Source organism: Rhineura floridana, chromosome 1, assembly GCF_030035675.1.
Source record: "Rhineura floridana isolate rRhiFlo1 chromosome 1, rRhiFlo1.hap2, whole genome shotgun sequence".
NCBI lineage: Eukaryota > Metazoa > Chordata > Lepidosauria > Squamata > Rhineuridae > Rhineura > Rhineura floridana.
In genome coordinates, this window is record NC_084480.1 from 17996587 (window position 1) to 18022242 (window position 25656).

Here is a 25656-nt window from a genome sequence, read left to right on the forward strand (position 1 = left end):
CCAGTGCAGAGCCAGTATGCTGTAATGGCTAAGGGTGTTAGACTATGACCTGGGAAACCAGGGTTCAAATCCTCATTTGGCCATGAAGCACACTGGGTGACCTTGGCCCAGTCTCTCTCTCTCTCTCTCTCTCAGGCTAATCTACAAAACAGGGGTGTTGTGAGGATAAAATGGGGAGGAAAAAAACATGCACACCACTTTGAGCTCCTTGGAGGAAAGGAGGAATATAAATGTAATGAAAAGAAAAGCCTCATGGCTAATAAAAGCTAGCAGGAATGGAACAGCCGGCTGGGCCAAGGAGGTGATTAATGCCTCTTTACGAGAGGGAGTGGTCCCACCCTGCCTGAAACAGGCGGTGGTGAGACCGCTCCTAAAAAAATCCTCCTTGGACCCTGATAATTTGGACAACTATAGGCCAGTAGCAAATGTCCCATTCCTGGGCAAGGTTCTAGAGCGTGTGGTCGCTCGCCAACTCCAGGCTCTCTTGGATGAAACTGATTATCTAGACCCATTTCAATCGGGCTTTCGGCCGGGGTTTGGTACAGAAACGGCCTTGGTCGCCCTGTATGATGACCTCTGTCGGGAGAAAGACAGAGGGAGTGTAACTCTGTTGGTTCTCCTTGATCTCTCAGCAGCGTTTGATACCATCGACCATGGTATCCTTCTGGAGCGACTTACGGATTTAGGAGTGGGAGGCACTGCTTGGCGGTGGCTCTGCTCCTATCTCGGGAATCGTCTCCAGAAGGTGATGCTGGGGGAACATTACTCGAGTCCCTGGGTACTCCAATATGGGGTCCCGCAGGGTTCAGTTCTGTCCCCCATGCTTTTTAATATCTATATGAAGCCGCTGGGTGAGGTCATCAGGAGTTTTGGAGTGCGTTTCCAGCAATATGCTGATGATACGCAGCTCTACTACTCCTTTTCATCTTCGTCAGGTGAGGCTGTTGATGTACTAGACCGCTGCCTGGCCGCGATAATGGGCTGGATGAGAGCTAATAAACTGAAACTCAATCCTAACAAGACTGAGGTGCTGTTGGTGGGAGGACCCTCTGCCCAGATGGTTGACGTTCGACCTGTCCTAGATGGGGTTACACTCCCCCTAAAGGAACAGGTACGTAGTTTGGGGGTCTTATTAGATCCGCTCCTGTCACTTGAGGCTCAGGTAGCCTCGGTGGCACGGAATGCATTCTACCAGCTCCGGCTGGTAGCCCAACTACGACCCTATCTGAGCAAGGAGCATCTTGCCTCAATTATCCATGCTATGGTAACCTCTAGATTGGACTACTGTAATGCACTCTATGTGGGGCTACCTATGAAGACGGTTCGGAAACTTCAGCTAGTGCAAAATGCTGCGGCCAGAGTTCTCACTGGGACAAAGAAATTTGACCATATAACACCTGTCCTGGCACAGCTGCACTGGCTACCGATATGTTTCCGGGCCAGATTCAAAGTGTTGGTTCTTACCTATAAAGCCCTAAACGGCATTGGACTGCAATACCTGATGGAGCGCCTCTCTCGCTATGTACCTACCCGTTCACTACGCTCGACGTCGAAGGCCCTTCTCCGGGTCCCAACCCATAAAGAGGCCCGGAGATCAACAACTAGATCTAGGGCGTTCTCGGTGGTGGCCCCCGAACTATGGAATGCCCTCCCAGACGAGATACGCCTGGCGCCTTCTCTGTTATCTTTTCGGCGCCAGGTAAAAACTTACCTTTTCGCCCAGGCTTTTTAAATTTTGTAAATTTTTAAATATTTTAATTTAACATTCTAAACTTAATATGATCTTAATTTATAAATCTCAATGGCAATTTTATTAATGTTTTATAATTGTACTATATATATATATATTTTTCCACACTTGCTCATATTTTAATTGTGATTTTATTTGTTGTACACCGCCCTGAGAGTTTTCTGCTATAGGGCGGTCTAGAAATGTAATAAAATAAAATAAATAAATAAATAATAAATAAGAGCCTGTACAAAAGGGACGGGCTCCACTTGAACCAGAATGGAACCAGACTGCTGGCACTTAAAATTAAAAAGGTGGCAGAGCAGCTTTTAAACTGACTGAGGGGGGAAACCCGACAGGAGCTGAGAAAGGTCCGGTTCGGAATAAACCTCCCCCCTGGGATAAAAACCAAAGAAATGATGAAATTTTAAAAGGGGTAGGCCTAGAAGTAGGCATTGTGAGAGCAGGGGCACAGGATATAAATTCAGAAGAGCAAAATTACCACAGGCCAAACCACAAGTGCCAAAGACACTTGAAGAGAGACACTGCTTACAAGTGCCTGTACGCTAATGCTAGGAGCCTGCGAACCAAGATGGGAGAACTGGAGTGCTTGGTCTTAGAGGAGAGCATTGATATAGTGAGCATAACGGAGACCTGGTGGAATGGAGAAAACCAGTGGGATACGGTTATCCCTGGATATAAACTATATCGGAAGGACAGGGAAGGACATATTGGTGGCGGAGTCGCTCTATACGTGAAAGAAGGCATTGAATCCAGCAAGCTCGAAACCCCAAAAGAGGCAGACTCCTCCACAGAATCATTGTGGGTGGTGATACCATGCCCCAGGAGGGACTTAATACTGGGAACGATCTATCGTCCCCCTGATCAAAATGCTCAGGGAGACCTTGAGATGAGATATGAAATTGAGGAAGCATCCAAACTAGGAAATGTGGTAGTAATGGGTGACTTCAACTACCCGGACATAGACTGGCTGCATATGTGTTCCAGTCATGACAAAGAAGCAAAGTTTCTAGATATTCTAAATGACTATTCCCTAGACCAGTTGGTCATGGAACCGACCAGAGGGACGGCAACCCTGGACTTAATCCTCAGTGGGGACCGGGACCTGGTGCGAGATGTAAGTGTTGTTGAACCGATTGGGAGCAGTGACCACAGTGCTATTAAATTAAACATACATGTAACTGGCCAATTGCCAAGAAAATCCAACACGGTCACCTTTGACTTCAAAAGAGGAAACTTCACAAGAATGAGGGGATTGGTAAAAAGAAAGCTGAAAAACAAAGTCCAGAGGGTCACATCACTCGAAAATGCTTGGAAGTTGTTTAAAAACACTATATTAGAAGCTCAACTGGAGTGCATACCGCAGATCAGAAAAGGTACCGCCAGGGCCAAGAAGATGCCAGCATGGTTAACGAGCAAAGTCAAGGAAGCTCTTAGAGGCAAAAAGTCTTCCTTCAAAAAATGGAAGTCTTGTCCAAATGAAGAAAATAAAAAAGAACACAAACTCTGGCAAAAGAAATGCAAGAAGACAATAAGGGATGCTAAAAAAGAATTTGAGCAGCACATTGCTAAGAACATAAAAACCAACAACAAAAAATTCTATAAATACATTCAAAGCAGGAGACCATCTAGGGAGACGATTGGACCCTTGGATGATAAGGGAGTCAAAGGTGTACTAAAGAACGATAAGGAGATTGCAGAGAAGCTAAATGAATTCTTTGCATCTGTCTTCACAGTGGAAGATATAGGGCAGATCCCTGAACCTGAACTAACATTTGCAGGAAGGGGTTCTGAGGAACTGAGACAAATAGTGGTAACGAGAGAGGAAGTTCTAAGCTTAATGGACAATATAAAAACTGACAAATCACCGGGCCCGGATGGCATCCACCCGAGAGTTCTCAAAGAACTCAAATGTGAAATTGCTGATCTGCTAACTAAAATATGTAACTTGTCCCTTGGGTCCTCCTCCGTGCCTGAGGACTGGAAAGTGGCAAATGTAACACCAATCTTCAAAAAGGGATCCAGAGGGGATCCCGGAAATTACAGGCCAGTTAGCTTAACTTCTGTCCCTGGAAAACTGGTAGAAAGTATTATTAAAGCTAGATTAACTAAGCACATAGAAGAACAAGCCTTGCTGAAGCAGAGCCAGCATGGCTTCTGCAGGGGAAAGTCCTGTCTCATTAACCTATTAGAATTCTTTGAGAGTGTCAACAAGCATATAGATAGAGGTGATCCAGTGGACATAGTGTACTTAGACTTTCAAAAAGCGTTTGACAAGGTACCTCACCAAAGGCTTCTGAGGAAGCTTAGCAGTCATGGAATAAGAGGAGAGGTCCTCTTGTGGATAAGGAATTGGTTAAGAAGCAGAAAGCAGAGAGTAGGAATAAACGGACAGTTCTCCCAATGGAGGGCTGTAGAAAGTGGAGTCCCTCAAGGATCGGTATTGGGACCTGTACTTTTCAACTTGTTCATTAATGACCTAGAATTAGGAGTGAGCAGTGAAGTGGCCAAGTTTGCTGATGACACTAAATTGTTCAGGGTTGTTAAAACAAAAAGGGATTGCGAAGAGCTCCAAAAAGACCTCTCCAAACTGAGTGAATGGGCAGAAAAATGGCAAATGCAATTCAATATAAACAAGTGTAAAATTATGCACATTGGAGCAAAAAATCTTAATTTCACATATACGCTCATGGGGTCTGAACTGGCAGTGACCGACCAGGAGAGAGACCTCAGGGTTGTAGTGGACAGCACAATGAAAATGTCGACCCAGTGTGCGGCAGCTGTGAAAAAGGCAAATTCCATGCTAGCGATAATTAGGAAAGGTATTGAAAATAAAACAGCCAATATCATAATGCCATTGTATAAATCTATGGTGCGGCCGCATTTGGAATACTGTGTACAGTTCTGGTTGCCTCATCTCAAAAAGGATATTCTAGAGTTGGAAAAGGTTCAGAAGAGGGCAACCAGAATGATCAAGGGGATGGAGCGACTCCCTTACGAGGAAAGGTTGCAGCATTTGGGGCTTTTTAGTTTAGAGAAAAGGCGGGTCAGAGGAGACATGATAGAAGTGTATAAAATTATGCATGGCATTGAGAAAGTGGATAGAGAAAAGTTCTTCTCCCTCTCTCATAATACTAGAACTCGTGGACATTCAAAGAAGCTGAATGTTGGAAGATTCAGGACAGACAAAAGGAAGTACTTCTTTACTCAGCGCATAGTTAAACTATGGAATTTGCTCCCACAAGATGCAGTAATGGCCACCAGCTTGGACGGCTTTAAAAGAAGATTAGACAAATTCATGGAGGACAGGGCTATCAATGGCTACTAGCCGTGATGGCTGTGCTCTGCCACCCTAGTCAAAGGCAGCATGCTTCTGAAAACCAGTTGCCGGAAGCCTCAGGAGGGGACAGTGTTCTTGCACTCGGGTCCTGCTTGCGGGCTTCCCCCAGGCACCTGGTTGGCCACTGTGAGAACAGGATGCTGGACTAGATGGGCCACTGGCCTGATCCAGCAGGCTCTTCTTATGTTCTTATGTTCTTTTGTTAAGAGGAGTGAGCTCCCATCAGCTTGCTGCTTGGGCTTCTGAAGTATTCCAGTCAAATCCTAAAGCAAACAAAGAGTTTCTCCCTCCCCACCCCCTTGTGAGTGCTTGATTGGAATGCTCAGCCAAATTTGATAAGTTTAATTTTATTAAATTTGTTAGTCACTTGCTACACACATGCAGAAGTCCCCAAGTGATTTACAAAACAGAAAATAAAATGCAAAAAGAAGAAAAATCCTATAACATGCAAATATACTGCAGTCTTCATCCAAAAAATCATCTAAAAACATAAAAGCTCCACCCTCCATCTGACATAAGAAAGAACACCTAACAACCACCAAAAGCCAGACTGCTAGTGCCATCCAAATGCCCGGGAAAATAAACGTGTCTGTGTCATCTTTCTGGAACCAGACAAAGGGTGCTTTCACACTGCACTTTATTCCATTATTCTGATGATTTATTTCCTGTTAAATTGTGCATAAAATTTGAGCTTTCACATGACATAACGGGTAGCTCCGGAATTCTGGTGGAATGTAGTGGAAGTTTAGCGCTAATTTCCGCAATAAATGATACCAGAAATATTCCAGTAGCAGGCTGGGAACCCGGAAGATTGTGGGAGTTTTGTGCCAGCTGCCGCTGCTCACATTACAGCCATCCCGGCATGCAGTATGTTCCCGCCCTTACCAACAGCCGTCCCAGCATGCAGTCTTCGCGCACTGCCGCACTGCCACCGCCGCACCTCCCAGCCGATCCCAGCTGCTCCTGAGAGCAGCCTGTGCTGCTGCTGCTTGTGCTCAACCAGAGCCTCTGCTGCTGCACTACTGCGCCTCTCAGCTGATTGCGTTGCGCCTCTCAGCTGATCGCGATCGTGCCTCTTTCAACCCCCCCCCCGGCGCAGAAGGAACAAGCAAAGCTTTTGAATAGAAAAGGCAGGAAAAGAAGCAGTCTTCTAACGGCCGAGGTAGGTGAGAGTGCTGTGTGAAAGACCATTGCGCGAAATGCCGCTAAATTGGTACTGCAGTATGAAAGGGATTTTTGAAATCCGGAACGAAGAGCTAGATTTTTAATTTGTTAAACTAGCGCTATTAGCCCCATGTGTGAAAGCAGCCAATGTCAGTGCACGGCAAGCTTCCCTAAGGATCTGCAAGGATATCCGCTTGCTCAGGAGAATTTTTTCCTCTCTGCTCTCCCTGTGCATGCCTTGTGCTCTCCCCAGATCTGGTCTGGAGGGTTAGGGGAATCCCCAGAACAGATTTAGAGGGCAAGCAGGGGGAAGAGAGGGAGGAAAGTTATATTGTGCCTTATATTCTGTAAGTCCTTGCAGTGATAGAACATGTTAGTTGGATACCACTTCTTCTTCCTCTTTTTCTTCATTATTATTATTGTTGTTGTTGTTGTTGTTGTTAGTAGTAGTAGTAGTAGTAGTAGTAGTAGTAGTAGTATTTATTAAGTTTCTATACCACCCCATAGCCAAAGCTCTCTGGGCAGTTTACAACATAAAGTAGTAGTAGTAGTAGTAGTAGCATTAGCAACAGCAGCAGCAGTTAGTCACCTAACACAGGATAGTCTCTAGACGGTGGAGTCACCAACATGGCGCCATGGGTGGCAGTTTTTCTGTCAGTACCTCCTGTGGCACCAGTGGAAAGTCTCAGTAGATAGCCCCTTAAAAATTCACAAAGCATGAGAAACTGTTTGTTTTTCCTGCTTAGTTTCTATTTGCACTGGGTCAGCCTCTCCTATGTTGAACACACACCCTTAAATGTGCTCACATTTCATTGGATGCTAATACTGGGAAAAACACACACACACCCAATCTGTTCTGAGCAGAGAAGAGGCTCAGCCTGGTGATAGTTGATACAGGTGCATTATTCCACATTGATGGAGAAACTGATGGGACAGGGACATGCCCAAAGCATGTTCTGCTTTTTCAGATGTGTTATGCCAGTGTGTTATAACAGTGACCGCTGCCCACCACACTTTCTCAAAATTCCAAATGTGCCCACTGGCCGAAACAGTTTGCCAACCGCTGCTCTAGACAACTTACAATCAACTTTTTTAAACTTGTCACATTCTATCAAGTTTTGTGGAATTTCCTTCCAGCTGAGACCAGATGGGCCACCTCTCGGCCCAACTTCTTGACGGCAGAGAGGAAGAAGGGGAGGCAAGCATGCATTCTTACTAGAAATTAAGCCACCTTGATCTCACAGGGACTTTCTTTCAAGGAAGCATGCATGGGACCTGGCTGAACAGCAGCAAATCTTTCTACATGTGCAAGCGGAACCCTGGAAGGCCCACTGAGTCCATTCAGCCTTGCTGTCTGTTACAGCATTTCTCAAGTGGTCATGGCAGACACGCTCACATAGTGTGTGATTTCCAGCAAGCTGCAGCCATGGAGATGAAAGGCACTCCTCAAGCAGCTGTTCAGGGGAACCCTTCCCCCTTCTTTTGTTCCCTTGATGCACTTCTCAAGGGTTAAATTTCAGTAGTGGCCAGCAATGCAGGCGGTACGGGGTTGCTTACCTGGCTTCCCAATGCTGCTCATCACTGCTGGTTGCCGAGAGAGGGAGAGGTGAGGCAGCGGGAAGGCTGGCACAGCACAAGCACAGCAGGGGAGCCAGTTTGCTGCCCCTCTCTCACTCCTCCCCTCTCCCTTTCGGCAACCGACAACAATGTGTGACATTGGGAAGGCAGGTAAGCAACGTCCCCTTGCCCACCTCACCCCACTACTGCCCACCCCCTCTTTACCATGTGTTTAATTAGGGTTTAAAACCCCTGATTAAGCATGCAGTTGGGGGGGGGGAATGAGAAGACACAACATCTCCTCCTCCTCTCCCATCCACAGGGCTGGCCCTCATATTGATTCAGGGCCCAAATCTGGATCATGTCATTACTGGATCACCCCGGGTCAGATTGGGGCCGATCCAAAGTGCTGTATCAGATGCTGGGGGGGCATGCACTGTCCTAGTTTTAAGCAGAGGCTTGAAGACCACCTAGAGATCTTATAGCAGCAGCTTTCCTGCCTAGGTGACCTTTGAAGAACCTTCAAACGTTACAATTCCAACTTGTTGATGTCATCCAACCAGTGAGTCTGCATGTTATTTCTTCTCCAGCTCATATTTGATCTGCACAGGAGAAGACAACTCCTCCCTATTTCTCATACAGAATCATAGCTAGAGGGGGGGGGATAATTCCTCAGTGTTCTTAGTGTTTGGATCGTAGTTGTAGCAGTGGGCCAGGTGCTGAAAGAGGGAGGAACAAGAAAGAGAGCACCACTTTTTCCTCCCTCTCACTACTACAAACAAACAAAGCAGATGGAAGGGGGGGGAGGTTGGAGGGAGGGCTGTGGAAAAGAAGAGAGGATGAGCATTTGGGAGCTCAATGAGTTGGAAAGGTGGGGGATCTGGCCCATATCACACTCCCATAAGGGGCAGAACAAGTTCTAAATTGGCTAGTAATTGAATTCCAAATAAACCAAGCTTTGTATTTTCTTGTTTTTCAGTTGGGGAAAAACACTCTGGCTTTTAACAAGGGGAACACCATGATCCCAATGTGAAGCCTAACACTTAGTTCTGCCTCTGGTGACAAGTTGAGCCATTTTGCAAATGCATACCTCTACCTTGCGCACAATCGCATTGTTTAACTGTTTTCAGATATTTTAGTATAAGTTACTGACTGTCATGAAACTGAAGGTAAAAGCCCATTTAAAAATAGTGTGTGTCCCTTATAGAGTCTGCTACTGGAAGGAATATAATCTTCTGTTTTGCTACAGGGATGGCACTGGGCTTAAAATGCCACTTTTAATTAAGAAAAGGAAAACTCTGAAAACCCATTTTAAGACTTCTATTGTGGCAAGAACTGCCTCCAGTCCTGTGAACTTTTAGGCTTTCAGTGTGTGAACAAAATAAATGTAGCTTCCTTTAAGTGCTCGGGTACAATACTGAGTCATTTATTGTTTATACATTATCTTTACAGAAGAGCTATTTTTCTCTTTACAATAATAGCGGATCTGACATTAACCTGAGGCATGCACAGAAATTGTCAGACGAATTACTGTAACTCCAGAGTACTGAATGATTCTTGGTGTTGAAGAATAACAGTAATTTTGCTTGACAATTGACAGTCATTGTAATGTCAGCACTGCATATAGAAACAGTCTGCGGCATGTCTTCAGTCGCTGCATGGCCCTAGATTGCAATTTGACATCTCTCTCAAAGGTGTGACCAGCCTTTGCCAACCTGTTTTGGACTACAATTCCCATCCAATCCAGCCAGCACAGCTGTTTTAGAGTCCACAACATTGGAGGGCCAGGTTGGTGAAAGCTGAATTAGACCAGTGTTCTGGGGCATCCTGAAATTCCCTGGAGGCTTCCCAGATGCTCCTCAATGAGGTTAGAAAATGCAAATGGTGGACAAGCTTTCCTTTAAAGTTAGCTTATCCACTGCTGCCTATCGTTCTCTGCAGTGCACTCTAGTAGAAAAATGAATTCAACCTTGGGTCCCCAGATATTGTTGGACTACAACTCCCATCATCCCCAGATAGCGTGATGAATGATCATTCTGTTTCTGACTCCTAACTGAGCGGAGCAGAGGGAGCTGTGTCAGCTGGTCCAGGGGATATACAAGCAAGCTGGCTCTCAGAGAGTGACCATGCAAAGTGAGCAAACAGGGAGAGCTACCAGGAATTTGGCAGCAGATGTGCAGAGAGGAAGAGACAAAGGAAAGAGGTGAGTGACCTGGAGTAACCCCAGGAGGCTGTATGTTTGGAGTCACCAAACATTATCTGATTATGTGCTCTGACCGTGGGCTCTGAAGGACCTTCATAGCAGCTTGATTGGAAGGGCGTGGCCTGAGAGCTGTTGGCTGAAGGGATGTGGCTTGATAACTGCTGAGTGCAACTAGCAGCAGCTGGGTGTGCTGGGAGTTTCATTCTGTTTCCTGACTCCTAACTGAACAGAGCAGAGGGAGTTGTCTTAGCTGGTCCAAAGGAGATACAAGTGAGCCATCTCTCAGAGAATGAGTGAACAGGGAGAGCTAACAGGAGTTTGGCAGTGGAGTTTGGCAGGGAAGGTCAATACAAAAAATTTTTTTGTAGTGTGCACCACATACCACTGGATTGTCCCATTTACCCTGAATTAGGACAGAACAAATCACAGACAATTCCAATACAAATAGAAAGAAAGAAACAAAAGATAGTAGAGGCTATCGATAAGAAGGACACTGCAGTGGTGGTGACCTGCAAGGTCTGTGCAATGTTTGTTTTCTTGCCCGACAACAACATGACATACATGTGCAACAAGTGCAAGCTGGGGATGCTATTGGAAGAAAAAATGAGAGGCCTGGAGAGGCAGATGGCCACCTCAAGAGTATAAGAGAGGACAAAGAGTTCTTACACAGAACGCTAGAAGAACAATAGGAAAGAGAAGTACAGGAGGTGGAAGAACAACAGCATGTTGAAGCAGAAGAGGAGAGCAACAATGAAGTGGAGGAAACTGTGGAAAAGGATGACAATCAGAAGCAGAAGAGATAGAAAACACCCTTCACTGGTGGAACTATGGAACCATTTACAGGCACTTGAGGATGAGACTGGAGGACAGGCTACAGGGGAAGAATTATTTATTTATTTAAAGTATTTCTATCCCACCCTTCTACCCTATAATAGGGCACTCAGGGAGGCTTACAAAAATAAAATCAGACATGTGCATAATAAAATTACAGAAGACCCCATGTGACAGGAAGCGAGAAGCTGAAGCTCAGTCAAGCAGAGGCAATGAAACCACACCCCATGACAAGAAGAAGAGAAAAGTAGTAGTAGTGGGAGACGCGCTACTGCATGGGATTGAAACCCAAGTATGCAGAGAAGACCCACGGATTCACCAGGTATGCTGTCTCCCTGGAGGACAGATTAGAGATTTGATGGAAGAGTTGCTATCACTCATAAAGCCCACTGACACGTATACCTTTCTTGTCATCCATGTGGGAATGAAATACTGCCAAGTGGAGTTATGAAGAAATCACGTCAGACTTTGAAGCTTTGGGAAGGAAACTAAAGGACTTTGGGGCCCAGATAGTTTTCTCATCCATCCTTCTGGTACTTAGAAGAGGAGTAGAAAGGGAAAGAAAACTACTCCGTGTGAATGACTGGCTATGAAATTGGTGCCAACATGAGAGGTTTGAATTCTGGGACCACAGGCTACACTTCCTGGAAGATAGACTGCTGGCAAGTGATGGGTTGCACCTCACAAGGACTGGGAAGAATGTGTTTGGCCACAGCATGGAGAACATCATCAACAGAGCTTTAAAGTGAATCCTAAGGGGGTGTGAGATGTAAACTTGGCGGTAATGTCTGACAAAGGCTTATGCACAGTAAGAGGAATTGGGAGGACAGCTCTAATGGGGCCCAATAGTAGTCTTCATAAAAATGTAGGAAGGAAGCTAGACTGTAAATCACATGGTCTTTGATGTCTATACTAATGCCCAGAGTATAGGAAACAAACAAGGTGAACTTTAACTCTTAATACAGGAGAGTAAATACAACTTAATAGGTATAAATGAAACTTGGTGGGATGACTCTCATCCCTGGAATACAGCAACTGAAGGATATAAGTTGTTCAAAAAGAACAGAAGGAATCAAAAAGGAGGCAGAGTCACTATTTATATTAAAAGTATATATCTCTGAACAGAAATACAGGAGGATGAGCTTGGTAGCACCACCGACAGTATCTGGATTAAAATAAATGGGGCAAGGAATAAAAGGAACATAGTGGCTGGAGTCTACCATCGACAACCCGATCAAGGAGAAGAAGAGGATGAAACTTTGAAAAGCAAATTGCCAATGTTTCGAGGAGGCCTGATGTAGTAGTAATGCGGGACTTCAATTACCCCAATATCTGTTGGGAGACAAATTCTGCCAAACGTGTCTCCTCCAAGAAATTCCTGAATTGTGTTGAAGGTAACTTTCTCCTACAGAAAGTGGAAGAAGTGGAGGATCAGCTATCCTTGACTTGATTTAACCGATAGAGATGACTTTATGGATGAAGCGGCAGTTATAGGAACTCTGGGAGAAAGTGAACACGCTATACTTGAGTTCTTGATTTTAAAGGAAGCAAAAGCTGAGAGTAGCCATACACATACCCTGGGAATACACATACCCCGGACTTCAGGAAAGCCAATTTTAATAAACTCAGAACAATGATAAATAAGGTTCCATGGCAAGCATTTGAAACAAATGCTGATGAAAGTTAAAGAGGAAAGCACAAAAGCAGGACTACAGCTGAATATCTAGAAGACTAAAGTAATGACAACAGAAGATTTATATAATTTTAAAGTTGACAATGAGGACATTGAACTTGTCAAGGATTCAATACCTTGACAGTCATTAACCAAAATGGAGACAATAGTCAAGAAATCAGAAGAAGGCTATGACTGGGGAGGGCAGCTGTGAGAGAACTAGAAAAGGTCCTCAAATGCAAAGATGTATCACTGCATACTAAATTCAGGATCATTCAGACCATGGTATTCCCGATCTCTATGTATGGATGTGAAAGTTGGACGGTGAAAAAAGTGGAGAAGAGAAAAATCAAGATTTGAAATGTGGTGTGCGACGAGAGCTTTGCTCATACCATGGCCTGCGAAAAAGACAAATAATTGGGTGTTAGAACAAATTAAACCAGAACTATCACTAGAAGCTAAAATGGTGAAACTGAGGTTATCATACTTTGGACACATCATGGGAAGACATGATTCACTAGAAAAGACAATAATGCTAGGAAAGACAGAAGGGAGTAGAAAAAGAGGAAGGCCAAACAAGAGATGGATTGATTCCATAAAGGAAGCCACAGACCTGAACTTACAAGTTCTGAACAGGGTGGTTTATGACAGAGGCTATGTGGAGCTCTATTGGGCGGGCAACCTTTGAGCTGCAGGTGGCAGCTTCTCAGTCAAATAACATCAGGCCCTGGACTGTCTCCACCTACCCAAGTTGGTTATTGGATCCTCCTAGACAGGAAGAGGGCTTGCTTTTCCGGTCGAACGTTTCTCAAGCAACCAAGTGTTCCTGAGGTCTGGTGTGTTCTTCTTCCTTTGGTTCTGACTTGCTCCTGCCTCCTGTCTCATGGAATAAGCTGCTGCAGCTGACATTAGGGGAAGGGCTGTAGCTCAGTAGCAGAGCATCTGCTTTGCATGCAGAAGAGCCTACTTCCAATCCCAGGCTATGGTCTGAAGGCACATGAGGCCAGCTCCCTGCTGAAGCTAAGCAGGGTCGGGTCTGGTCAGTGCCTGGATGGGAGACCACCTGGGAACCATATGTAAGCTGCCTTGGGTTTCAATCATGAAAAGAAAGGTGAGGTATAAATGTGATAAATAAATAAATAAATCCCCAGCATCTCCAGGTAGGGCTAGGAGAGGTTCCTGCCTGAAATCCTGGAGAGCTTACTGAGGTAGATGGATCAACAGTCTGACTCAGTCAATTCAATTCAATCTTTATTTTCAGTCAACCGACCACAAATACAAACATAGTATTAAGTATTAAAAATAAGACTACTTGGTAACAGAAGCTATAGCAGACAGCAAAGCAGTTCAGTGGAATTAATTGCCTTTCACAATCTTACGGGGTCTGGTCAAAATGGCCAAGATCAAAAATTTGGCTGACTCAGTATTAGGCAACTTCCTAGATTCCATTTGGAGCCAGCAAGTACTCAGCCTGCCCCTCACACTGGCTCTGCAGCGAAATTACCTGGACTGTCTAAAGCAGCATCATTTGGCAACCAGCATCCGCCACAGAGAACCCATTTCCAGTAGGCACATAGGACAACAGGGACCTCCAGTTATGCTTGGCCTTTGGGGTTTATTAACAATAGACCTCCAGCTACATTCCATTAGACTCAGAGTTGTCTTACTTAATGTCTATGGGAATTGCTCAGAATAAAACAGGGTTGTAGATTTGGAAAATTTATATCGAAGACTAAGCCCTTTGCATTTGAAAATTAACATCTGGATATATTATTTGATAGTCTGAGGTGGTTTGAGCTCTGAGACCATTACCCAGGCTCTCCTCGGGCAAATCTGAAACATTTAATTTTTTGCTATGCTGCATTTCTTATTTAATTTTGTTTATGTCACTAAAGCCCTCAAATGACACACTGAAGAAAGACAGTGAGAGAAGTAGTGGAAGATGGGAGTGAATAAAGAAGAATATTAATTTTCCCCCTCTCGGAACAAAAGTTGAGCTAGTCTTGGGCCGTTAATTGGTGATACATGGCATGAAAGAATGTTAAATCTGATATATATTTAAAATAATACTCATAGGCCTTGACAAACTTTTTCTGTCTGGCTACAAACTCCACCTTTCAAGGCTGCCCATTCACATGATGTAATAGGGTTAAGCTACATGTGATGTCAAACATGTCTTTGAATTCTTTCCTTAGGACTGTCCTTCATTTCATTTTTATTTATTGAAATATTTATAGACTGCACTTTCATTAAAAATACAGCATGGTAATGTGCAGCATATAAAATTACAAGAAGATAAATAAAAATATTAGTAGAAAGATCAGTAAAAAGTTCAACAAATACTGGTTGTAAAAGGAAATTCACATTGCAAAGGGCTCTCTGAATAACACAATTTTTAAGAGATGTCTAAAAGGTGGCAGATATGATTCCTGCTGAATCTCTACTGGTGGGAAGTTCCACAGGAGACGGCCTGCCATACTAAAGGCTTGGTCCCTAGCAAAAGCCGACTGAGCCTCAGGTGCGTGGGTGACCACCAATAGTGTCCCATTACAGAATCTCAGTGATTGAGGGGGTTTAGAAGAAATCAGGTGATCCTTAAGGTACTTTGGGCCAAGTTGTTCAGGGCTTTGTGGCTGACAAGAAACTGGCAAAACGGCAACCACTGAAGTTTTCTCAGCAGAGTTTTTAACTAACAACATCTGCTGGAGGAGTTAACCCTTTCCTCACATGTCCCACTGAAAATCGCTCCTCTGAAATGACTATTTGCAAATAAAAGATGGGAAGCAATTTTCATTTGGAAAACAGTATGTGGAAACGGCTAAAACCCCACACTGTGGTCCCAGTCTGAATCAGAACCGTCCACAGAGTTGCTGTTAGGTTTTTGTTTAAGAACATAAGAACATAAGAAGAGCCTGCTGGATCAGGCCAGTGGCCCATCTAGTCCAGCATCCTGTTCTCACAGTGGCCAACCAGGTGCCTGGAGGAAGCCTGCAAGCAGGACCCGAGTGCAAGAACACTCTCCCCTCATGAGGCTTCTGGCAACTCATTTTCAGAAGCATGCTGCCTCTGACTAGGGTGGCAGAGTACAGCCATCATGGCTAGTAGCCATTGATAGCCCTGTCCTCCATGAATTTGTCTAATCTTCTTTTAAAGCCATCCAAGCTGGTGGCCATTGTTTGTTTGTTTTTAAGAGGGAAAAAATTGCAAGCAAGAGATTGAAAGATGTATTCTATGGCACATCTAGTCTGAGCAATATAACCCATGTGCATTCATGACATGTGCAGCGTTTGCACAATTTCTAAACCAGAAGTGACTTCTACAATGGAAAGAAGTGGCATTCCAGAAAAAAGAAGCAAAAATTCTCATCAAAAGAAGGACAAGTGAATGAAAAAATAGTCTGCATGATTGCCATCCCTTTCCCTCGCAGTGAGAGAAGTGGATGTTTATATTTATCAAAGTGAGAAGTTTGATGCATAGGGATTCACCAGTGGAACATCCTACTCTGTTCACTGGTATTCCTCAGTAGGAGATGCTAAAGGCTGCAGGGAAGAATGGGTCAAGGTTGGACCTGAGTTTAGGGAGCAACCCTAAGAGTGGGAAGCCAGTGTAATTTCTGCCAGCTTAAAATAAATCAGGTTAAAGTATGCCAGATCCAAACCTCGTTCAGGAGCAGGGCTGCTCCCAGTTGAATCGGCCCAAGCCTGGCAAACAAGTATTTAAAATAGAGTTTGACTTACACTACCCTTTTTGCCAGTGAAAGTTCCACTGGGTTGCCAGATCATGTGACTGAGCTGAATGGAGATAGGATCCAGAGTAAATCCCCACCGCCACACCCCTTTTTGGTGACTTATGCTGCCCTTGGCTGAACTGGCTTTGGCTGAACTGGTTGAGTCCCGGCTGAGCTGAAACTCAGCCAGTTTAGCTGGAGATACTCCAGATCCTAACTCACTCATCCCAGTGGATCTTGGGTTTGGATTGCTCTCTTAGTGGCCGAGCACATGATTTACATACACAAGATTCCAGTTTCAGTCTCCATCATCTCAAACTGAACAGTAATTTCAAGTAGGAAGGCTAGGAAATACCTTCTCTGAAATGCTGGAGCCCCTCAGCTGGTCAAACCAGGCATTTCTGGACTGGATAGGTCAATGGCCTGATTCATTAACAGGCAACTTCAGATGCTCATAGACTCAGTTACATTGTATTCCCCGGTAGTTTCCTGCTCATAAATGCTTCTTTGTCAGGCCAAAGTCTTTGTCTCCTTTTTGCCCTGCTGACCAGCATACTCTGCATGTTTTGCTCCTTGTTGCCCTGCATGCATGAGCTGCAGAGGATACCACTCCTGTGCCTTGTGTGGAAGAGGAAATTTGGGCAGAGGTGGCTTGCTTGGGTGAAAAAAAGTAGTGATGGACTGAATTTCCCCTCTCCATTTCTTGGCTGGAACATAGAACGCTGCCTTGTGCTGCATCAGTCCATTGGTCCATCTACTATAGCTCGGTATACCAACTGGCAGCAGCTCTCCAGAATTTCAGGCTGGAGAAGGTGAGGTTTGAAGCTGAGACCTTGTACATGTAAATGAGATGCTCTATTCCCCCCTTCCCACAAAAATGGAAAAGGACTTTTTGCTATTTTCATGACGGGGTGGGCAAATTTCTAAGACATTTCAGGGAGGAAGAGGGTTGGCTTTGCTTACCTTACAGAGGACGTAACAGAATGTAGGTCTACTATCCTACAAGAAGCCTCACCAGCCATGATTAGGATCAGCCATGATAAGGATCCAGGATGAGGAATGGAAGCAGAAGGAAGTCAGAAGGCTGCTGAGACGGACAGGCTTGCAGACCACTGATTGCAGCTGGAGAGGCTTTTTTTTAAAGCATTGGCGAGTAACCTTGGGACCATGACCTAAATGTAGCCCCTAGTCCTCTCTGTCTGGCCATTGGGACCCTTCCCAGGCCACATAGCATCTCTCTAGTACTGAGTACCTTGTAGAAAGGATAGGTAAGAACAATAGCAACAGCATGAATAATGCAGAAACCCTATCCTCCCTTACATCTGGTCATCCAAAACATCTTGGAAACAACATTAAATTCACTTGTGTCAAACTTAACTGTTGGCAGCTTGTTCAGCAGCGTTGCACCCACTGTTTTCACATTATTGAGCACTTGTGTGAATCCATCTATAATTTGTGTGTGTGTGTGGAAGTGTTTCATCCTGACATTTTGATTCCTTCTGCTGCTGTTTTTGGTTAGGGAGCGGGGTCTGAACACATCACAGTCTGGGGTGCTCCAGCTTACAGTGGGGAATCTGAAGCCAGAAGAGACCTACACCTTCCGAGTGGTTGCATACAATGAATGGGGACCCGGTGAAAGCTCACAGCCCATCAAGGTGGCAACACAACCGGAGTGTAAGTATAATTTGTTTCTTCATTAGTCAGGCTTTCACATTTCTGCAGCTACCTGTCATCACACACACACACACATTCTAAAATGATTTCTCATCATGGAGTGGGAGGGGCAGAGGAGTGTTTGAATTCTCCACTTAAGTTCTGTAACTCTCTCCCCAAATTCTGGACCAGGTTTGTGCTAATGAAACCTTAAATGGATCAAATTTGCATGTGTTCATATTTCTGTCTCTCTCATGAAGAGCAGAATAGGTGTACCTCTAGTGGGATTAAGATTTAAGTTGGGGACTGATCCAAAAACTTTCCTGAAAGAACACGTTGGTGTAAAATTCATGGGACTTTGGGGAGTAGGTGGTGTAGGAAAGTTGTGAAGTATATTCAGGGTTCCCCTTTCCTTATTGCAGAAAGCTAAATGGATGCTTCAGTTAAATATTAAAGGCATGGGATAAATATTAGTAGCAGTAGCAGAGGTGTTGGTTCTAGTTGTAGTATGTGTGTTTTCAGTGTAGATCACTGCTCTTCAACCTTGGGTCCCAGATGTTGTTGGACTATAACTCCCATCATCCTTGGCCATTGTCTAGGCTGGCTGGGGTTGATGGGAGTTGTAGTCTGACAACATCTGAGAACCCAAGGTTGAAGAACACTGGTGTAGATGATACTTTACAACAGCTGTTGCCAACCTGGTGCCCCCCAAGTCTTTTGGGCTACAACTCCTATCAGCCCCAGCCAGCATGGGAAACTTGCAGTCCATAATATTTGGAGGACACTAAGTTGGCAAAGACTGTTTTTTTCAGAGTAAACTAAAGTCTCATCTCAAGTTTTTCTCTTTCATTTTTATTGGTTTATCATTGCTCATCTAAAACTTTTTCTTAGTGGACCACTTGAGTCCAGAGATCCACATGCACTTCTGTGCTTGCATGATTTTGTGCTTACAAGGAAATTCCCCTCCTCCTCATTTCAACAGAGGGATGTGCAAAGCACTGTATCCATGTGCAAAGCAATGTATGCATGGATTGGCTCCCTCGATAGAAACAAGTAGGACAACTCTTTTGAGGTATGGGAGCTCCGATATACACATCAGCCTTGTCTAGAAGATGTTGGTTCACTCAGAAGTGCAGACCTACAAAATTCTCAGGCATTTCTACTGGACTTGTATCACACCTGACAAAGCCACAATATGGTAGCAACGTGTAAGAAGGTTCTGTATCATTGGTATGAGAAGCCCCTTCACAGCTTCCATGTCAGGAAGAAGGACCATTGCTTATGTTTTCCAAATGAACAACATATTTCCTAGTTACAACGCTGGTTTTCTTTTTTGTTTTAAGTCCTAGTTCTAGGGCACACTATTTTCCTCTTTTGTTACAACTCTTGTTTGTTCATTTTGTGGGGCAAGATTTCATTCCCCCCCCTTATGTCAAAATAATTTCCTCTCCCTAAAACTTCCTTCCTTATTTATTTATTTAACTTCAAAGTATAATCCAGAGAGTTTGGCCTCTGCTCTTTCCTGCCATGATCAGTTGTGTATTTCCAGTTCAAATTCAAGTTTTCTGTATTATTTTGAGATACCAAAAATGTTATGCAGTCTGTCCCAGCTGAGGAATAATGGCTGACCGAAAAGTGCATGCAAAGTACACTTCGATGACTCACTCTTTCTAAAAGAAAAGTGGGTGCATTCTCTCCAACTGTAATCAGTTTAAGAGATCAGTACAAGTTCCGACTCTTCAAATAATTATTCTGAATAGGGCTAGATTTATATGAACGGTGGCAATATTTTTTTTTGGTTACTCCTGGATTAAATTTTCTCATTTCTTTATTTAGCGAAAGCCTGTCCACGTTCTCTTCCTCTCACCCTTATGCTTTATAATTTCACTAGCTTATTATCAATCAGGATAGAAACCCCTCACTGTTTTTAGATGACCTCATTTCTTTCATTCTGCAGGCAGATGGTTTGTGAGCTGTTGCTGTGGTTTTTCAGAGAGGCTGCGAGAGGTTCTCAAAGGACAGAGGGTAGTTAATGGGCACCAGTTTCTAGCTTGCAAGGTTGTGTGTACCAGTTTGAACTTCTAGGGCAGCTTAGCAGCTGTGGTATAAGTTAATTTACCTACCGTACCCAGAAGTAGCAAAGACATCCATCTTCCCCTCTAACAGCAAACGTAGACAGAAGAGTACCTATCAGTTTAGAATCAAAAAAGGCCCGCCCCAAAATAAGGGAGTGGTTTCTTCATACTTATGAAGAAGTATGGAATTTTGTTTAAATGAAATAAATTTTTTAAACAACAACAGCTAATGACCTAACAAATACCTGTGGCCTTTTAAGGATTACGGCTTAGAGAGAAGAAATCCTAGAACTCATCTCATTGTCATCCGAACATAAGAAGAGCTTGCTGGATGAGGCCAGTGGCCCATCTAGTCCAGCATCCTGTTCTCACATCAGCTAACCAGATCTCTCTCAGGACCTGAGTGTAACAGCACTCTACCCACTTGTGATTCCCGACAACGGGCGTTCAGAGATACATTTCCTCTGACAGGGAGATAGAACATAGCCATTGCACCTAGTTGCTGTTGATAGCCTTTTTCTCCGTAGATTTGGCTAACCTTCTTTGAAATCCATCCAAGTTGGTGGTCATCCCTATTGTGGAAATTGCCTGGAAAGAGAACTTTTGATTTCCTCTTGAAAGTTAAAGGCTCCTGTTTTTGCTACTGGCTTAGTTTTTAGGATAGCGGGAGTGTGTGTGTCTACAATTTAATCCTACCCAAAAGATGTTCCTGAGTCCACCCTTTTTCCTTGAATATGCAGAGTTCTGTGGCCACAGTATCAAGTCCAATGTCCAAGTCAAGCAGAGATCATATAAAGGACATTGGATAGCTCCAAAGAGCCCTGTTAAAGAAGCTATACACGAAATTGTCTCTGCAGGAAGCAAGTGCCAACTGAAGTCTTGTGTAGATTAACCAGGACTGGAGTGTGATAGGATCCTCTGCTCTGATGGATCTAGCTAGCTGGTTAAAGTGCCCTCATCTTATTTTGTCTCTTCTAGCTTCTGCAGTGCTTGGGAGACAGAGGTACTGCAGGGGACTCATCATCCTTTGAATGAGACTCCTCTGAGGAAGGTGGCAGGGCTGTTTCCTCTGGCTTGGAGGGCCCTAAATAAGGTACTGGTAGTTCTCTCCCTGAGGAAATGGCCTGGATCTCATCTGAGTCCTCAGCTGGTGCAGGCTCCAGGTTGTATGAACAGCTTCAGCCCAAGGGCTGCACTCTCTTAACAGCAATCTTCAGAAATTTCAGTAATAGTTGGGGCCAGAGGCAAAGTGGACAGATCGACGGATGTGTCTCCCTCAGTCTTGAGGTTCCCCATCCCGAATGTAAATGCATAGTGCTATTGAATCGAGGGCAACCTGCTTTCCACATGCAGTACTGGATGATCTCGCTCTCATTGGCAGAGAATTGCCATTATAAGCCTAGCCTCCACCCACATGCACTCCAGCTGCCATGAAGATGAATAATTTGCAAGGCTTTTTGATAACAGTATGCCACTTTGACGTTCATGCTGGTACTGGTTTGGGTAAGCTTAATAGGCACAAGTGCCAATTATACCACAAAGTAATTTGATTGAATTACAGTTTTAGCAGGTTATGGTTGGCAGTCTGTAAACAAAAATGTGATTTTTTTTGTCATCTCAGCATCTTAATGGAATGATGTTAGATGGGGCTTGTGGTTCAGCCCTTTCCCATCAAAGAGTTTTTATTTTAAAGAGTGTTATAAAGACTAATTACCCTTTGCTATGTGACAAGTCTTTGCAGTAAGGACATATTATCATTGTCATTATTATGTATTCTTACCAGAAGCAAAAGAGGCTCATCTGGGTACCCATATAGGTATAGGAAGCAAGGGCATATAGCAGGGAAGAGGAATGTCAGTCCCAGGCAGCTAAGGCTGGTGGTTCCAATGTCAGTGGGGCAGCAAATCTTCTCCAAGTTTTAGTCTGAACTTTGAGCACCTTGGACAGCTCCTTGAAAGTTTGGACTAAAACCCAGGGTAGATTCACTGTCCTACTGACACGGGAGACTGCAACGAAAACGGATAGAAACCCAACCTAAACAACCTCTGAAAAACTCAGATGGGCTCAGTAATGTATCTATTAGAACATCTGAAGTAGTAAATGTAATTTTAATATATTTTATTTATTTATTTATTTTATTAATTATATTTCTATACCGCCCAATAGCCGTAGCTCTCTGGGTGGTGCACAACATAAAAACATCCAATATACAAGTAAAAACATATATCAACAACTTAAAAACAATATACCAAAAGTAGTAGAACATAATTAAACATATAAACAACTACAACACAAGCCTAAAAATATTAAAACGTATTAAATCAGTTAAAAGTATTAAGATGTTAAGATGTTAAGTAATTAAAATTACTAAAATATTAAGAGCGTAAGTGCAAATGTAGGTGTTACAATAGATGTTAAAATGTTATTAAAATGTTGTTAAAAAGCCTGGGAGAACAAAAAGGGTTTTACCTGGCGCCGGAAGGACAGCAATGTTGGCGCCAGGCGTACCTCATCAGGGAGAGAGTTCCATAGTTTGGGGGCCACCACAGAGAAAGCCCGTTTTCTTGATGTCACCTTCCGGGCTTCTCTCTGGGTAGGCCCCCAAAGGAGGCCCTTCGATGTTGAACGCAGAGTACGGGTAGGTTCATATCGGGAGAGGCGTTCCACCAGGTATTGTGGTCCCAAGCTGTGTAAGGCTTTATAAGTCAAAACCAGCACTTTGAATTGAGCCCAGAAGCATATAGGCAGCCAGTGCAAGCGAGCCAGAATCGGAGTCATATGTTCACATCTCTGAGTCCCTGTTAGCAATCTGGCCGCTGCGTTTTGCACGAGCTGCAGCTTCTGAACTGTCTTCAAAGGCAGCCCCATGTAGAGTGCATTGCAGTAGTCTAATTTTGAGGTTACCAGTGCATGGACAACTGAAGCAAGGTTTTCCCTATCCAGATAGGGACGTAGTTGGGCCACCAACCAAAGTTGATAGAAAGCATTCCGTGCCACCGAGGCTACTTGTGCCTCTAGTGACAGGGATGGTTCTAAAAGAACTCCCAAACTACCCTATAATAGGTAGCAATCATAAAACATTATTTATGGATGTGAAAGGTGAACAGTGAAAAAAGCGGGTAAGAGAAAAATCCACTCATTTGAAATGTGGTGTTGGAGGAGAGCTTTGTGCATACCATGGACTGCGAAACAGGTAAATAATTGGGTGTTAGAACAAATTAATCCAGAACTGTCACTAGAAGCTAAAATGATGAAACTGAGGTTATCATACTTTGGACACATCATGAGAAGACATGATTCACTAGAAAATACAATAATGCTGGGGAAAACAGCAGGGAGTAGAAAAAGAGAAAGGGCAAACGAGTTGGATTGGTTCCATAAAGGAAGCCACAGAACATACAAGCCACCTGAACATACAAGATCTGAACAGGGTGGTTCATGACAGATGCTGTTGGAGGTTGCTGATTCATAGGGTCGCCATAAGTCGTAATCAACTTGAAGGCACATAACAACAACAACAAACAGCTGGCTGATAAAAGTAAGTAAGTAATTCTATTGAGAGGCTGCATCATCAAGGATTCTTACTATTCATTCATCAGTCTAAATTAAAAGACTGAGCAAGATACACATCTGTACAATATATGGTGTAGGTCAGATCTATCATTTACAAAATCTAAAAACGCCAAAGGAGCTCAGGAACACCCAGTTACTAAAAATCCAAAGTACCCACTGAAGAAGACCTTTATAGGTTGAAACACATGTGGGAAAGATCTAGTTCAAGATTTGAATGCATGGAATGTATTAAGACTATTTTATTGTCATATATGATGGTTTTTTAATAATGTTTTATGATTGCTAGCTTATATTAAAATTACATTTAATACTTTAGATGTTCTAATAGATACATTACCAAGCCCACTGACCCTGGAGCCACCATCCTCCACTGGACCCAGGGCTGAATGTGCCCTCCAGACCTTTGTATCTGGCCCTCAGGATTTTCCTAAGTACTTGCCCCCTTTCCAGGACAAGCTCCCTCACTGACCTTGGTTTGAACCCTCCTTGAGCTCTTTTGCCTGGCTGGAATGTATTCCGTAATCATGCATCTTGCTTGCTTGGATGGGGAGATGCATGCGTGGAAATCTCTGGCTTTTGAGCGGCTGGAATGTAGCCTACTATCATGAAGGTTAAGTGTCACATCAATTGATCTGCCCACTTTTGCCTCTGGCCCTGCCCACCACTGGCATGTGCCCCATTCCAAGTTGCCAACAAAGGAATGTGGCCCTCGGGATGAAAAAAAGGTTCCTCGCTCCTGCATAGAGCAAAGCAAAGAAGACTTGAAAAGGAGAGCAGATCTCCTAGTAGCTCAGACCAATAAACAAGCTGGAAGCATTCATAAGCATCAAGGGCTGGAGTAGGACCCTGGCCTATGTAGCAAAGAGGCTGCCATGGATGGTGTGACCGATGAGTTCTTTCCTTTGACTTAGACTGGGTGGTGGGACATAAGCTGAATCCATGCTTGATATCTTTGAAGATACCATTACTACATGCTTCCCACTGTGGTACACAGAGGACATAACATCCAGGATCTGATTTTAAGGACTGGGTGAGCATTTAAGCCAGAGGTGATTAAATATGAGAAATGAACCCCACTTCTCAAATGACCCACCTTGGTTCTGTTTGAACCCCATCTGTAAGGTACTGACTTTCAACTCTGGGATCGTCTGTGCTACAGACTTTCCCATGGGGAACTCCACAGCCTGCTGATCCTTGAAAGGGCTTGCAAAAAACTGAGCAAAGTTATTTGCAAGCTTCTTGCTCCTTGCAAAGCCCCCTATAAGTGCTTTGAAGTACCAACAAAAGCTGATAAATAGCACTCCAAAACCCTGCACAGATCTCTGTGCAAGCCCTATCATCATGTGACTGGCAGTGCTGCAGAGCACCAGGGAAGCTCTTTGCAAGCCCCAGGTGGTGCTTTGAAGTCCCAACAATAGTGTGGACTTCAAAGTGCCCCATTACCTGTCATTGTGATGTCAGGTGATTGAAAGGTGGGCAGGCCCACCTACCTGTCAAATTTGGCCCACAAGGGGTAGGGTACATAAGAATCTGTCGCATGGGTTAGATCCAGTTCCGCACTCCTGCTTAAGGGGAAACTATTACTATGATACACTCCATTTTGATTATAGATATGTAACTGTGTGTGGGAATGGCAATTCTCAGTAAAACAGGGATGCTCATGTAGATCATTGAGTAGGGATGCTGCATTGTGGTCACTGAATAGATGAAGAGCATCCTCAATCGATACCTCTTCCTTAGAATATGGGAAAACAGCTGCCACATTAGCACTTCTGGGATGCTCAGGTGTGTGGGTATCAAAGAGCATCCCCCTTTTTCTGTAGTAGCAGCTTCTGTTCTAGCAGCACTGCAATCTCACTTGGGCAGTGTGCGGTGTTCCTTTACAGAAATCAAATGCATACTAACAAGTTAATCACAGGTGTTCAAGGGCAAGGGTGGAAATGTGATATGGAAGCTTGCCTTGCCTTGCGGCAGTCTGTCTTATACATGTCCTGATGATAAAGAGAGGGCTTCACTCTCCAGAGCTCTTCATCTGTCATTTTCCAACTCTGTCTTTCAAAGGGGGGGGGGGGAATAGCATCATAATCAGGGTAATTGACTTTTATCCACAT

The 25656-nt window shown here is 44.0% G+C and overlaps 1 protein-coding gene across 4 annotated transcripts in view; it reads left to right on the forward strand.

Moving 5' to 3' along the window:
• DCC (DCC netrin 1 receptor) overlaps positions 1-25656 on the forward strand; it is an 882319-nt gene that overhangs the window by 494378 nt on the left and 362285 nt on the right. For all 4 annotated transcript variants that reach the window (XM_061614640.1, XM_061614649.1, XM_061614658.1 and 1 more), the window contains one exon: positions 17764-17918. In XM_061614640.1, the coding sequence (XP_061470624.1) occupies positions 17764-17918 (155 nt within the window). The remainder of the gene's footprint in view (positions 1-17763; positions 17919-25656) is intronic.